General features: G+C 41.6%; 1 protein-coding gene across 1 annotated transcript in view; it reads left to right on the top strand.

Annotated features, from left to right (window-relative positions):
* Positions 1-5780: 5780 nt before the first annotated feature.
* Positions 5781-16812, top strand: part of LOC124285267 (alpha-mannosidase 2C1-like) — a 34790-nt gene continuing 23758 nt past the window's right edge. The window contains exons 1-8 of the mRNA XM_046721463.1: positions 5781-5952; positions 7119-7247; positions 8295-8418; positions 10040-10107; positions 11824-11986; positions 13471-13568; positions 14484-14575; positions 16505-16608. Coding sequence (XP_046577419.1) covers positions 5855-5952; positions 7119-7247; positions 8295-8418; positions 10040-10107; positions 11824-11986; positions 13471-13568; positions 14484-14575; positions 16505-16608 — 876 coding nt within the window. The 5' untranslated portion in view covers positions 5781-5854. The remainder of the gene's footprint in view (positions 5953-7118; positions 7248-8294; positions 8419-10039; positions 10108-11823; positions 11987-13470; positions 13569-14483; positions 14576-16504; positions 16609-16812) is intronic.

Raw genomic sequence — 16812 nt, forward strand, 5'->3', positions numbered from 1 at the left:
CAGGTTTTAAAGTCTTATTTAATACACAACAAATAATAACATTTTTTTTAAAATAAGGAAGCACTATTTTGTGACATACATAGGTTTACAGCAACTTTTCAAATTTTACTGATATTGACATGTTTACATGTTTACTGATATTGACAAGCACTATAGCATGAACTGATATTGACATGTTTACTGATATTGACAAGCACTATAACATGAACTGTTTTCAATTCAAGTTCGCTACATTCTAATGTTGTGGGCACACTTCGTAGGAAGTCTATACATGTTTCCTTGATCGGGCAATGTTCAACCCAGGTAGCATCTTAGGCAAAGCACCCATGCTTCTCAAAACATTCATCTCAAGATATGTATATTTAAGACAGTAGCACCCAAGCTCAAATAAATTGGTTTTATAAACATTTGATCTGCCTAGCACTTGCTCACAATACAAATTCGTCAATGTTATTTTAGTAAATAGGTCTTATGTTTGCACTTAAGTTCAAACTTCATCAAGTTGATATTTTATCAAAGTCAATAATACATCAAAGTGAAAATTCATCAAAGTCAAATTACTTTAATGTCAAAATTTCAATATTTTATCATTTTCAATATTACACCAAAGTCAATATGTCAATATTTTAAAGCCTGGGTGGGAATTGTCCTCATCATTATAGTGAAAATAACTGGGTGGGAATTGTCCGGGTGGCAATTGACCGGGTGGGAATTGTTTAAATTTCTTTACTGTCAAAATTTCAATATTTTATCATTTTCAATATTACACCAAATATTTCAATATTTCAAAGCCTGGGTGGGAATTGTCCTCATCATTATAGTGAAATTAACTGGGTGGGAATTGTCCTTGGTGGCATTTGTCCGGGTGGCAATTGACCGGGTGGGAATTGTCCGGGTGGGAATTGTCTTGCTCCCGTTGCTGAAGACCTATTCTACCCCGGATCTTGACGGGTCACATACTCCGGACCAAACGCGATTTGAACTGAAGTGTGAAGTGACGTTAACTGAGTAGTGTAGACATACCACTGCGGGCAGTACTGAAATTGACTGTGTATATCAGCATATAGTGTGTGTATATAATGATATTAGTAGTTTAAAAAAACTACTTAAGTCAAATAACGTAATTATAAAATTCAATGAATATTTGGAACTGTTGCTGTTTTCTTTAGTTTTATGTCTTCTGTTAACCTAGTGGACTAGTTTATTTTACTATAAGGGGTGGTAAAATCAGTCATGCATACCAACAACAGTCAACAGGCCATAACGTGTTGGGTTAGCATTGTTGGAGAATTGAGATGTAGGCGAAATGACACTCATCGATCGCAATGGACGCCATTACGCAAAGAGCTTTTTGGCGGCGCTTTTGATGTTTGGGTGCCATTACCAATACTACTCTACGACAGCAAATTCGCGCATGCTATTTTATATGATGAATTAAACATAAAATTCGTTTTTCAATAGCAGGCGATTTTTGTCTGTTTCGCTGAAAAAATGAATTTGCACGAGAAATTTTGTGAAGAATGTGTTAGACTGTGGATCTTTAAACCTTGGTAGTGGAGAGAATGTTTCATTCCTTATAAAGACACGTTGAAGGAGTGCAACCCGAAAAAACATCACATTTCTCAGCAGAATTAAACAATTGTTATGCCAAGGCTAACAGAAAATGAACGTTGGCGAGTTATTGGAATGCTCCAATCCGGTACTCCACAACGAGAAGTTGCACGCAGATTCAATGTCCATCGAAACACAGTATGGAACCTGTGGCAACGACACCACCAGACAAATCATGTCAGAGACCGTCTTCGTAGTGGGCGACGCCCGGTAACGACCCGACGTCAAAACAACTGGATTCGACAGACACACCTCCGGAACCGTTTCCAGCCAGCAACAGTCACGGCAGCAACCATCCCTGGACTGAGGCGGATATCACCACAAACCGTTCGTCGACGTTTACTGCTTTTTGGGATCATCGCACGCCGCCCATCAAGACGGCCGATTTTGACGTTACAACATCGCCAACGACGTCTACAGTGGGCAAGACAGCATGTGAGCTGGACTCAACGTCAGTGGAATCATGTCCTCTTCACGGATGAGTCCAGATTTTCGCTTCACAGAGCTGATGGCCGTGTGCGAGTTTACCGTCGACGTGGCGAACGTTATGCTGACAATTGTGTCATGGAAATTGATCGGTTTGGAGGCGATAGCGTGATGGTCTGGGGTGGAATTACGGCTACACATAAGACAGACCTTCTCATCATCGCTGGTAATCTGACAGGGCAGCGATATCAGGATGAGGTTCTCCAGCCAGCCGTTTTACCGTTCATACGGCAACATGGACCAGGGATGACGTTACAGCAGGACAACGCCAGACCGCACACTGCCCGTATTGTTCAACGTTTTCTGGCCCAGAACAAAGTTGATGTGCTTCCATGGCCAGCTAAGTCACCGGACATGTCGCCTATTGAGCATGTGTTGGATGAAATGGAAAGACGCTGGCGACGCTCACCAAATCCGCCTGTAACGCTGCAGCAACTGCAACAACGTCTTCGTGAGATCTGGGACAACATCCCACAACGATGTCATACACGACTGATTAATTCCACGCGACGGAGGTGTGTTGCCTGTATCAACTCTGCTGGTGGTCATACCCGGTATTAGGGTGGGACTTTTCATTCTACACCCTAAGCATTCAGATTGGTGTTTTACCTTTTGAAATTGTCACTAATCCGAAATTACGAAATTAGCAGGTCAAATGTCTGTTCTATGAAATATAAGTGTTTGTATTAACTTCGTTTACTTACGCGTTTTTCTACACCATGTTTAATAGCGTCACAAGAACTTTTGTTGCTGAGTATTTAATATTTTCATTTGACGGCTGGCCCCAAATCATGAACATAATGACGTTCTGTTCGTATTTATCATCCAATACGTTTTTCCAGAGGAGATATTGTTTTGGTAAGTTTTGAGCTAATTGCTGATTGGTCAATATTTTCGGACTACTTTCATCTCCATTAGCTGTAAACAAAGATGGTAACCGCAATTAAGTCATTTTTGACAGGTGACAAAGTTTCAATATTGATATATTTGATATTGCTGTTAGGTCCGTCTCCTATTCTCGCGGGTTTCCTATTCTCGTTGTAAATACGTTTTCTGCCGAAATCGCCGATGCGTGACACTTAGCGGTTGTTTCTGTAAGTACCGCGAGAATAGGAAACGCCTTCCTAACATTTAGTGGTAACATTTCATCGTTATATGTCTCTATATTTAATGCATGTCTTTACCAGTGAATGTTGAAATATTATAAAATAGTTGCGAGTAAATAAGTGTGAAATTCAGAAACGACATAAAGTTCGCACGGTCCGTTTATTCTCGCGGGTTTCCTATTCTCGTTGTAAATACGTTTTCTGCGATGCGTGACACTTAGCGGTTGTTTCTGTAAGTACCGCGAGAATAGGCTAACATTTAGTGGTAACATTTCATCGTTATATGTCTCTATATTTAATGCATGTCTTTACCAGTGAATGTTGAAATATTATAAAATAGTTGCGAGTAAATAAGTGTGAAATTCAGAAACGACAAAGTTCGCACGGTTTTTGGCACAACTGCTATAGGATATGTTTTTAGTTACAGTTAATAGATATAAATGTTCTTGCATACATGTTGGGTGTTTTCAGTCAACCGCTACCTCAGTTCTAACATTCGTCCGTAAAATGAAACTATGTTTATGGGAGTTGTCTGTATTGAGAATTGCTAAAGTGAAAGATTTCAAAGATACCTCTGATAAAATCTACAGTCCATGTTTAATTTTTTACAACAAGTTGTGGTATACACACAAAATTTGCAACATTTGTATCTTTCAAGTCCATTATTGTAGAACACTTTAACGGTTACAAACACACAACATTTCCAGAAAACGGAGGGGCGGTGGGGTAGCCTAGTGGTTAAAGCATTCGCTTGTCACGCCGAAGACCCGGGTTCGATTCCCCACATGGCCTCACCGTGTCAGGTCCATTTTTGATGTCCCCGCCATGATATTGCTGGAATATTGCTAAAAGCGGCGTAAAACCCAATTCACTCTCCAGAAAACGGTCTGTTTAATTTATTTGCGTGACATAGTCTAATGCGATCCTAAAGTGACTTTGATACCAGGATTACTACTTTACATTACAGTGATGTCAAGAGCGAGCAATGTAGTTTTGTGACTTAACATATATAAAATTATTCTCGTTTATCATTACCGCCCGACACAAAAATTCGACCAGACCCTAAGATTTAAAAAAAAAATATCACACTAGAGAAAATGCAACTTTGACTCTCAAAATGTGCATGAATATTTCACTCTTATAAGTTTTGATCTCCTATCGGAGAAAAGGTATAAATTTCCACAGAAATCAAGGGGTTTTGGACATAAAATAAAATAAAATTTAAGAATAAAATCCGCTCGCCCGATCCGACCCATACCTTTTTAAATAAGTGATGAGAAACAAGATTATTTTTATATATGGCTTAAGGATACACTTCTGTTCATATCGAATAGTTTTTGTCACAATATGAAATAAAAGTACAAAAGGAGAGTCAGCCTGCTTACTAATTAGTGCTTGAGAAGTTACATATCTAGTCGACCTAGTCTATATTCAATCTGGACCAGCTGGCTAGCTGTCGATGTATTAAACATCTAAAACGGTTTCACAAACTTATTATTAGTGATGTTACCATGACTACATGTTCACTTAATCCATTAAGGCGCTGGTGGTTGGAGTAAGCTTTACCAGATGCTGCTTACAATGATACTAGGAATAATCAATTTGTATAGTGTAACAGGTATATGGTATTATTACCCACGTGGTCAACGTATGGGTAGTTGCATACTAATCTCGTACGTCACACGAGTGTCGTGTCGCGTTGACCTGTGTCGTAACGACTTGACCTGAGATTCTAACGATTTGATTGGATAACCGATGACCTCTCAATTAGGTCACATTCTGACGTAACACGTGAATTCATTCATTCTACAACTTAAATGCATTGTGGGAATGTAAACATTGCGATCGTTGCCGTGTCGCTGTTTAACTGTGAGTCGAACTGAGACATTATATCCGTCGAAAAACATAAACGCAATGTTTCCACCAGTGATGTTAGCCGAATGAAGCAACTGCAAACCAAGAAACGGGGTGCTACGGAGTAGTTTACTGTAGGAGGCTGTACGTGGCGATGACAACTGACATGCATCGGGACGTCGGTTACCAAGGCAGTGACGTCATTACAGTGTGACGTCATGCAAATATTGTACTACAGTACAAACTCTTCCGCAACCTCTTTATGAAACCGGTTTCGGTTTGAAACCATAAAAATAACAAAAATACGCTATTTTGTCAATTTAATGCATGTAAGACGTGGGTAATAAATAAAATACCACACTCGGTCTCATTACATACGCATTATACGAAACTCGTGACCTTCCTATGGTATCTGACCTGGTTTTCGCTCGGTCAGATACCATAGGAAGGACACTCGTTTCGTATAATGCGTATGTAATGAGACCTCGTGTAGTATTCTCTATTTATGTGTGTTAGAAAGGTCACCGATAAGTGAGGCGTCCAGTGCACTGTGAATTGACGAATGGATATTTTGCTGTTCAGTCACTGGTTTTCCAGACTCAGTCAGCTGTAGTAAACAACCATTCTTGATCGAATTAAAACCGGAACTTCCGGTTTCTAATGTTCATGGGTTACCTGGGTATTAGATAAAAAAAAAACCGGAAGGAAGGGTTTTCACAAAATGCAGTCTAATAAACCGAAACAAAAACGAAATCAGTCTAACGGTTTTATTTTTACTTTAGAAGCCAAAAGTACCGATGGATCAAATCCCTTTCAAACACAGAGACTGCCAACTGGCTAGAATACAGAAGTTTCTCTGCCATGACCGTTTCGACAGACTTTGTTTGACCTCCAAGTAAGTATGTCGTTCAGTTTCATATTTTGATTTTTAAAATTCATCTGACGACCATGACAATGTTCAGTCAAACAATTATATAAGAACGATTAACTGCACGTGGGAAGACCAGTACCTGGCGTGTTCTCTAGGTTGGGCCATGCCTGAATGGTTTTACGCCGCTTTTAGCAATATTCCAGCAACATCACGGCGGGGGACACACGAAATGGGCTTCACACATTGTACCCATGTGGGGAATCGAACCCGGGTCTTCGGCGTGACGAGCGGACGCTTTAACCACTAGGTTACCCCACCCTCCCACCAGACACATGCACTGACAAGAAGCTTATGCAATATCAGCAAACGCTCTGTCATGAGATGTAGTGTGAGGAAAGAAAATACTTATACATTTTTGTGCAAATCGTTTGAGTGATCGGTGCTACTGTGTTTCATTTCCATAAAGTTCTATGTTGTACCCGTGAAGACCCGGGTTAGCATTGGTCTTCAGTAACTCATGTTTGTCGTAAGAGGCTACTAACGGGATGGGGTGGTCAGACTCTGACTTGGTTGACACATGTCATCGTATCTCCGTTGCGTAGATCGATGCTCATGCTGTTGATCACTGGATTGTCTGGTCCAGACTTGAATATTTACAGACCGCCGCCATATAGCTGTTATATTTCTAAGTACGGCGTAAAGCTGAACTCCCACACATAACTTTAAGCCATGTGCATCCACTAATCAGATGATCAGTCTGAAAATCGGGATAGATTATTCTTTTGGGTTGCCTTTCATAATGTATTAACTACAGCATGGACCCAGCAGGAATTCATTATTTGCATAATAAAAATTGGACAGAATTACTGTGAAATGAATTCAATATCTAGGAATCGATAAAATCTGTTTGCGCAGCAAAAAAGTTCTTACACTTTGCACTTGTATTAATTACGACGTGCGTCACGCTTATATTTTTGGGGAACTATCGGTAGTCAAGTGCAGTTACGTTGTCAACCGGTTTGATTTAGACGATGTTTTGACACTAGCCCAAGAATATATGAAATGATTTATTAGTTCGATCTGTTGTGACATCCTTCTGTGACGACATCGAATTGCTCAAGAACAAATCATCACACTGTCACTATCAATGTGCGACTGTCAATTTGATCAATCTTCTTATCTCATTAAAGATTATATCCACGAAGGGAGGCAATGTATAGCATTGCTCATGCGCAAGCAGCAGACGACACGGCCACGTTCGCCCAGGCCGTGAATCTGTCCTATAACGAGGTCCAGGTTGGCCAAGCGTTTGGACCATTGTAAGTTTACATTTACAATGTAACATCTGTTCTACTTTCTACGACATATATCCTGGTACAGAGTTAGAATTTTCTATTTGAGGCATCCTAATCTTCAAGCAGTATATACCGTAAAAACAACTGAGGTTCACGTTCGTCAAAAGGTGCTGAATGCAGTGTGCGAAATAGCCGCTGGTCCGCTAGCCCGTGGCTAGTAATAATCCAGTCGTGTCAGCAGATCTCCACAGTCGCTGATTCGACTTGTTAGTGAATTTTCATGGGGTCATTTTGTAAATATATCACTCTCTCCAACTTGTTAAGTTAATACACTTTTCAATCATTCAGGATTATGGCCTGATAAAGATGTTCACCATATTAGCAGGTAAATAATGACTTATAGTTATTTTAGCATAAACAAAACATTTAAGAAATTCAGACATGTGTTTTCTTATTTGTTTTTGAAGGTGTTTTACCTTTTAGTAATCTTTTACTTTGTTTCTACATTGAAACTTCGGGCTAGTGAATTATTTTTGGTGCTAGTAACTTTCAGCTATAGCTAGCCTGAATGGCTAGCAAAATTTGGAAAATATTTTGCATACTGGCTGAATGTATTACGATTCCAAAGGACGTTTGGGGTAGCCTAGTTGTTAAACCGTTCGCTAGTCACGCCGAGGGCCCGGTTCGATTCCCAACATGGGTAAAATATGTGAAGCCCATTTCAGGTGCCCCCACCGAGCTATTACTGGAATATTGCTAAAAGTGGTGTAAAACTAAACTCACTCACTCACTCACTCCTAAGGACAGAGCTCATATTTATTTGTTGAACGAGCAGTGGAAAGGTCAAACTCATTGGATTGTGTCAAGCTAGCATCTCTACTGAGTGGGGCGTTGTGCAAACTGCCAATTGCCTGTTTGTCTAATCCAGACTAGATTATGAAAATTCCGGATCTTAACGTGTCACTGTGGTGGTAGACCAGGGATATTGCTCATTTGTGACAACAAAAGATATCTTTTTTGGATTAATAAGTAAAGCATAATGTGCGGGCATTAACCTTTTTATAACTGCAGGTGGTCCAAGCACTGGTTTCGACTCCACGTCAAGATACCTGAAACCTGGTCGGGAGAGGAAGTGAGGCTGGTGTGGAATTCTGGGTCGGAATGCCAAGTATGGGTGGAGGGGAAGCCACTGCAGGTAAGTCTACTTATCTGTCGATCTCGAACACCCGGTGTCGTAACTATTGATATTGATTCATCCATCACGTTATGTAGTCGGAAATCATAGAACGGACTCGGCTTTTAGCATAATAATAGTCCATTATCTTGCGCATTTCTCCATGCACAATGCATGCTCAAAGCGCCCAAACAATCTGATTATTATTACCCCGGATATCCCAGCTGCCTGTTTAGCGCTGGAAGGTTATAGTCACATGACTTATCCCACCGGGTACCCATTTTCTGCTGGGTGAACAGAGGCAATTTTGAACAAACTCACTTGCTTGAGGCGAGACCAGATGGATCACATGTGCTTCGTTGTGGGCCTGGACTGAAGTCCCAGAAACTCTCAGGAGTCAAGCTGCCACACATGGCCACCCATCCAAAGACACTCCGCGCCCAACGTTGCTTAACTTCACCTGAAGTGTGTCCTGAGCTCTATGCACAGGACCACGTGCCACCACTAGGTTGTGTCACTTGTTTATTTGTCAGTATCGTTATTATATGATACGACCCGTGAAGGTCCGGGTTAGGAGGAACCTTCAGGAACACATGCTTGTCGTAAGAGGCGACTAACGGGATCGGGTGGTCAGGCTCGCTGGCTTGGTTGACACATGTCATCGGTTCCCAATTGCGCATATCGATGCTCATGCTGTTGATCACTGGATTGTCTGGTCGAGACTCGATTATTTACAGACCGCCGCCATATAGCTGGTACATTGCTGAGTGCGGCGTAAAACTAAACTCGCTAACTGTTATGTGATGATGATATTGCTTACGTTTACAAAAACTGTTCTACAATTGGTGTCTTGACAAAATATTCATCAACTTCATTTTAGACACATGTTCCATGCTCAACAACTCTGTGTATACGTTTTCTCAGAATCTACCGAAGTGACATGATTGAAACATTGAAAGCTAATCTCAAAGAAAATTGGACCCATAATTGTTTTGCGAGTTATTGTTTAAAGAGCTGTATGTTGGGAAACTGTGAATGAATGCATGCTTATACTAGACATTTGTTATGTAACAGATGTTACGTTTATGATGGCGGGGAAAGCCCAATGGTGAACACGTTCGCTCTTCATACCTCCCGCCGCCATATAGCTGGAAAATTGCTGAGTGCTGCGTAAAACTAAACTCACTGACCGCTTGTCGTCGAGGCGACTACCAGGATCGGCTGGTCAGGCTTGGTTGACACATGTCATCGTGTCCCAATTGCGTGTCCACTCACTCATACCCATCTCTGATTCCCGATAGATATAACGGTACTTTTTACCTTTACTGGGTCATCAAGATGGAACAAGTATCCAATGCGAATGAGTGAGTTTAGTTTTACGCCACTTTCAGCAATATTCCAGCAATATCACCGCGGAGGACCCCGGAAATGGGCTTCACATATTGCAGCCATGTGGGGAATGGGAGCCCGGATCTTCGGTGTGACGAGCAAACGCTTGAGCCACTAGGCTACCCCACCGCCCCAATTATACAATGAAATAGTTATATCACTTTTCCGAACAATTATCATCAAGAAACCAGACACCATTGGACACATTAATATTTTGTTTGTTCACATGCTGACTCTTATTCTTATCTTCCAGGGTTTAAGTTGTATGAAGAAGAGATATTACTATACCATTACGCCATGTGTCGAAGTAGGAGCCCTTGAGTGAGTTTTTAATTCTTGGTTTTAGTGTTATGTTTAAGGTTGCAGTGAAATGATTGTATGAAGAATTATCAGACATGTTTTAGTGATGGAGGAGTATACAAAACTTACAAAAGGAAGTACACACCTGGTGCTTGGGGAATATTTCTTCAAAATATTTTTTAAATTGACTTTCGAGCCAAACATTGTGTACGTGTTGCCAAAACACCGTATGAAAGCGCAATGTTGACAGCCCCTCACGTTTCTTGCCCAACGTAGATGTTGACTAGTCAGTCCATGTTGACGAGTTCATGACATACAAATGGTCGTCTGAAAGTTGAAGGTATTCCTTCCGGTGAGGACAATATGTGGTTATAGCGTTGGCTCGTCACGCCGAAGACCCGGGTTCGATTCCCCACATGGGTATAATGTGTGAAGCCCATTTCTGGTGTCCCCCGCCGTGATGTTGCTGGAATATTGCTAAAAGCGGCGAAAAACAACACTCACTCACTGCAGACTGCATATACCTGGAACGGCGTAAAACTAAATTCACCCACTCGACCTTGGGCTGCCATACATGTGTACATGTCTCACTTGCCTGATGGTCGTCTACCTTGTGTAACCAAAAGTTCTGGCAGTGTCATCTACGACATTCCAGTGTCTCGTTCTCTCTCCGCTGCTAATACTGACATGCGCCTTTAACAGGATTACACCTAATAATCTACCCGTGAAGGTCCGGGTTAGAATATTGATCTTTAGTAACCCATGCTTGTCGTAAGAGGCGACTAAAGGGATCGGATTGTCAGGCTCGCTGACTTTGTTGACACATGTCATCGGTTCCCAATAGCGCAGATCGATGGTCATGCGGTTGATCACTGGATTGTCTGGTCCAGACTCAATTATTTACAGACCGCCGCCATATAGCTGGAAAATTGATGAGTGCGGCGTAAAACTAAACTCACTCACTCACTACTAATAATCGCAATCGACTTTGTTTTGTTGGCGCATGACATTCACGTGCGATTACACAAACAATGATGTGTATGACATATCACGCACAGCTCTCTAAAGAATGCCTGTGGTGTTTACAACACGTACACAATGTTAATAACATAAGACCAGAACACTTTGTAAAATATGCACGTCGTGTTTTTAAGAAATAATGCCAAAACACCAGGTGTGTACCGACTTTTGTTCGTCAATTTAGTAGTATTTATCGGCACAATATCACAATTTTCTGTCTTCAAAGGAGTTGTAGGATATTCGTAAAGAGTGCTGCAGGGGACATAACTCTGTGGGGTTCGCTGGAAATAATGTTCGGCCGGTAGAGGGCGGTAGAGAGTAGAAAATCTATTTAATGCAACGTTGCATTAATGCATTCGAACTTTTTTATTTAATATTGTAATCGAAATACGTAATTGGTTTTGGAATAAATTATATGGTAGCTTGCCTGAGGGTTGTTAGTTAGTACTACTGAGAGAAATGCAGTATTTATTTTTAGAGAAATGTGGTGTGAAATAGTGCTTATAACCTTTAATGGTAGGTTCTTTTTTCAGATTGTCAAGCTCTTCCTGAAAACAGGATCAAAGAATGTTTAAAGGCTGTTTAAGAGTCTCAATGTAGGTTGTCTTAACAAAGTAAACATGGGGGGAAAGGCAAATTATCAATCTTATCAAGACAAAGGCTGTGATATATATGAACACAAATAGCACTTAACTTGCAATTGCCTCTCCAATTCAGGCACACCATCTACATCGAGATGTCCGTCAATGGCATTTTCAACGATTTTAACGAAGCACCTCCTGATTTCAAAGCAACTTTGACTACAGCCGAAATCCGCGTATTTGATAGACATGTATTCAACGTGTCCATGGATTTGCAAGTGTTGTACGAATTGGCAAAGGTACCGAAATATACTGTAAACTTATACGGCATAATTCGTTTGGGATTAAGATATGAAATATTATTACTCTGCACTCCATTTGGTCAGCCTGTGGACAATAATCCAGCTTCAAGGTTTGGTTTGGCGGTAATTATTTGCTGAACTAAACACAAGTTCATGACATAAAATATTCCACATTGATTATATTTATAAGATCAGTATGTACAACAGTACAAAGCTAACGGGAGTTGCCAGATGGGACAAAAAGTTGAAATTCAAGATCGTTATCCTTAGTGTCCTGAAATTACAAGAATAAAATTTAAAAACGAATGACCCTAAAAAGCTTCCGCAGAAACGGGCAGTTTGGTCCCTCATGCTGGGGTTACATAATGTTACTGGAGGCCACGGCAGCCCCGTTTCGCCGAACCGTTGTGAAACAGGGACAAAACGCGATGAACTGAATGAGCAAACAGTCCACAGTGCAGTCCGTTATTGCCGTGGATCGTGCCAGATTTTTATACTGTTCAAAATTTTGCCACGGCAATAACGGTGAAGAAGGGGTGGGGGAGCTTAATAGGCCGTAACAAAACTTGTAGACGGACCGTATTGGGTCCGTAGTGAGACGGGAGGCATGTGTATTCCACGGCATCTCACGGTCCTTTCAAGTTTTGTCACGTACAGCCACGTTTGTTTGGCATATTGTCACTGTTGGTTCACCCTTGCTGCTCGTTTTGTCCCGGTTTTTCACGGCAAGCTGTATGGTAGTCCCGTGCTATCACGACGCATCCAGGCGTGTAACGGTTTTCAGGGCCGGCGAGATACGGCATGATGGGTTCTACTATGGTCGGATTCGGGAGGGAGTATGGCGCAAGGACTTGATGTAATTCCCCAGAAAACATACAAACACAAAACCTTCTTCACCTTGGGGGTTAATGGTCCTCTTGTTTCTCAGTATACAATGGCTGCTCTTGTCTCTCAGAATACAATATCTTGGGAGACCTAGTTTTTATACCGTGGGCACAAACGTCCTCCAAAGCTGGCCGGTGTCCACGTTTCATCGGTACAAAGTCTTGACAGAACGCGCAAAATGTGTCAAAACCTTGATCAAAACGTGAGAAACGTGAGGGAACCCATCAGAACGCGACAGCCTGCCGGGAGGAAACGTACTGGCGTCCATAGTGGACTGCGGGCTGAACCGTAGTGCGCCAATGAGCTCCCGGTACTCGGTAGCCCGTTTTTCCCAACTGCCGATCACGGGTACCGTGATAGACCGTGAGAAGACGTAGCAGGACCTAACAAAACATGACTTTGGAGGGAAAAAAATGGAAAAAATCCCACGGCCCGCTACGTTTTGGGGAAACGCCTTGGCTGCCGGGAACATAGTGTAACCCGAGCATAAGTCGTTCCAGAAATTTCAGTTTTGACCTGATAATATTTCATCAAACCCATTGGTTTCTCACTCGTTCGATTTCAAACTATATGTGTATTTTCATTCCTTGTTACAGGATCTCCCAAGTGATAGCTGTATGTCTGAGCATGCGCTGCATGCTGCTAATGACGTCATCAATGCGTGTGTCCTTGGAACTAGAGACTCCTACGAAGTGTTGGTTCTATGATATTTATGCACAATATTCCGTCCAGCTAAGTTCGCAGATAATGTAAAGTGAGCAAGTTTAATTTTATGTCGCACTCAGCAATATACCAGCTGTATGGCGGCGGAACATCGAGCCTGGACCAGACATTCCAGTGATCAAATGCATGAGCATAGATCTACGCAAATGGGATACGATGACATGTGTCAACCAAGTCAGCGAGCATGACCACCCGATCACAGGTCAGACAATGTAAAGTACTGAAACGATTTGATAGCGATTTGAACACATACTCCAATCAATCGTATAATCAATTCCAAGGGTTTCTCATGGATATGAACAAGGATTCCCTCCCTGTATTTATTATTCATGGTTGCAGAGAAAATATCTTTAAACATGACAGGAAAGCAACAAACTAATGATGCCAAACATTCGTGTCAGGTTGTAAAACCAATAAATGAAGTGAAGGAATCTTAAGCTTAAACGTTTTAATAGCATGAATTGATAAATGCATGTAAGAGCCTAAAAGAGTATTGGGTGGATAACATGACCAGGTTGAATGTGTATAGGTCATCGCACCTGGTCATTGGTAAAATACCGGTCTGCTTATCATTGCTGGATATTGCTGATCGCCCGAAAAAAAACCACTCATTTTAACGCGCCATCCCAATATAATCCTCGGATGTCCTTACTGACTGAGGCTGTTTCACTTCTTTGTGCGGAGTTGCGTCACAGAAACCTATGTTATTGGGATCGAATCTCAGTTTATGTATGTTATTACCAAACCAATGGCAAAATTGTAAATGTCAAAAACCTGCACTCAAACGGTTTCAGTAAATTCAAAGCGGCGAAAACCGCAACTCGACAAACTATTCACACATTTACGTTTATGTTATCACATATTATTGTTTGATACGTTAATTCAGGGCACGATCACAGGCAAGTCATGTGCTGGCTATGGCAAATGGAGCGGCAAGTCATCATATTCACGCAGTGGGATATGCTAATATTGATTCAGGTATTGTGCTTGCACACGGTTTACAGAATACATTGTTTAACCACCTGCACGTGCTTCAACTCATAATCCTTCTATATTCGATGTAAATATGTTTAGTTTGGCGCCTGTTTTTCGGTTTGAATTGAAATATATATATCCTGGCTGTGACGTGCATTTGGATTACTAGTCTCGTATGAAATATATGTCTGGCGTGGAAATATTTCCAGGGTGTATGCATCACGATGACGTTTAATCACAATAGTCTAACGTCTTTCCCTTGATGGTAGAGGATGGATGTGAATATAACATGATAAGCAGAGGACACTGACAGACCAGGGCCCCCCTTTCACAAAGCATTAATGTAATCGTAAGTCACTAAGGTAACCTTAGTGCAGTGTTAAAGAATGGGAGTTAAGGTTAACCTTAGTAAAGGTTGCTTCGTGAAAGGAGCCCCTGTACGATTCACATTGTCCTTCAATGTATTCACAGTGTCCTTAATTGTATTCACAGTGAACTATGTTGTATTTGCATATTTTTGCTGATTTATTGTATGGAGTGTTCTGATTGTTTATTCAAAGTGGGCGGTGGGGTAGCCTAGTGGTTAAAGCGGTCGCTCGTCATACCGAAGACCCGGGTTCGATTCCCCACGTGGGTACAATGTGTGAAGCCCATTTCTGGTGCCCCCCGCCTAATATTGCTGGAAAATTGCTAAAAATGGCGTAAAACTATGTTCATTCTCCCCCTCGTCACTTGTTTATTCCAAGTTCTGAAAGTACCATTTATTGTATTCGAAGTGTCCTTTTCTGTATTCACGGTGCACGTCAGTGTTCTGATTGTGTATTCAGTGTATTCACAGTGCCCTTGTATCGGAATGTCCTTTATTGTATCCGCTCGAGTGTCTTTGATGTTTACTTTTTGAGCAACTCAAGAGTATATATGGTGCTGAAAAACTGAAAAAAGAGTAGTCTGCTTGTTTAATATATCAGCCGCAAAAGCTTCGTCAAGGCGGTGTGCAGATAATCGGTATGTGAGTAAATGAATTTAGTTTTACGCCGCTTTGTACCTATGTGGGGAATCGAACCCGGGTCTTTGGCGTGTCAGCTTGATGTATGAAGAGGGACCAAAGTGGTTAAAGCGTTCGCTCGTCACACCAAAGACGCGGGTTCAATTCCCCACATGGGTACAATGTGTGTAGCCCATTTCTGGTGTCCCCCGCTGTGGTGCTGCTGGAATATTGCTAAAAGCGGCGTAAAACTAAACTTATTCACTCGCTCACTAAAGGTAATCCGGGGTGCAAATTAGAATTACCATCGCAGTGTAACATAGACATGGAAACTGTACAGAAGGCGTGACGAGCGATGACTTTAACCACATGGCGAGCTCCCGATCCTAGAGGGATTATACATGTACTATACGAAACAGCCATAAATTTAACCACAACGGTGGCCATGACGAAAATGTGTTTATACATACGTGAGAGCATTTGCATGGGAGTAAAACGTTCGACGTAATTCAGAGCAGTAAACCATTTTTAACAAGTTATGCGTCTTCACAATGCGTTAGGGTGACCGACACAGTGGAGACCAAGCAGGTTTGCAGTCATCAGAGTCCAGTTCACGATAGTACAAACGTTGCATATTTAAAGCTCAGCACAGTTGTATTTTGTTTTGGATGGCGACTTTTTCTCGTAAGTAAAAAATAGCACTATAATGTCCTTTTAGGGGTAGTTGGTGTAGCCGAGTTGTTAAAGCGTTTGCTCGAAGGCCGGGTTTGATTCCGCACATGGGTACAAGCCCATTCTGTGTAAGGCCCATTCCCTGGCGTCCCTCGCAGAGATAATGATGGAACCTCTCTAAAAGAAACGTGAAACTAAATTCAATCCCTCACTCACACACTTCCTCCCTCCATGTGACCACATCCACATGAAATACACGTGAATTCTATTTTCAGCATGGTTATGGCCATGCCGGAAGACCCCGATGAAGTGTGTCAGCAGTTGGTCGACAGCGTTCAATCTGATGGAGAAGTATCCCTTCAAGATGGCATTTACTCAGGTAAAAATTGTCAAATTTGAAGAAAAAGCTTTGACAAATATGACGACAAAAGAGTACTTAGAAAACAGCAGCCTTCCATGTCACAAACATGACGGCAATTCGCTATGTATTGTCAGAGTAAACAAACATATGAATCTCAAATGATACTACTACGTAATGCGTATTCATTTAGAGTGGTTAAAGGGGCGGTGGGGTAGTCTAGTG

This window comes from Haliotis rubra, unplaced genomic scaffold (assembly GCF_003918875.1).
Source record: "Haliotis rubra isolate DU_JTF1 unplaced genomic scaffold, ASM391887v1 Scf357, whole genome shotgun sequence".
NCBI classification, from domain to species: Eukaryota; Metazoa; Mollusca; class Gastropoda; order Lepetellida; family Haliotidae; genus Haliotis; species Haliotis rubra.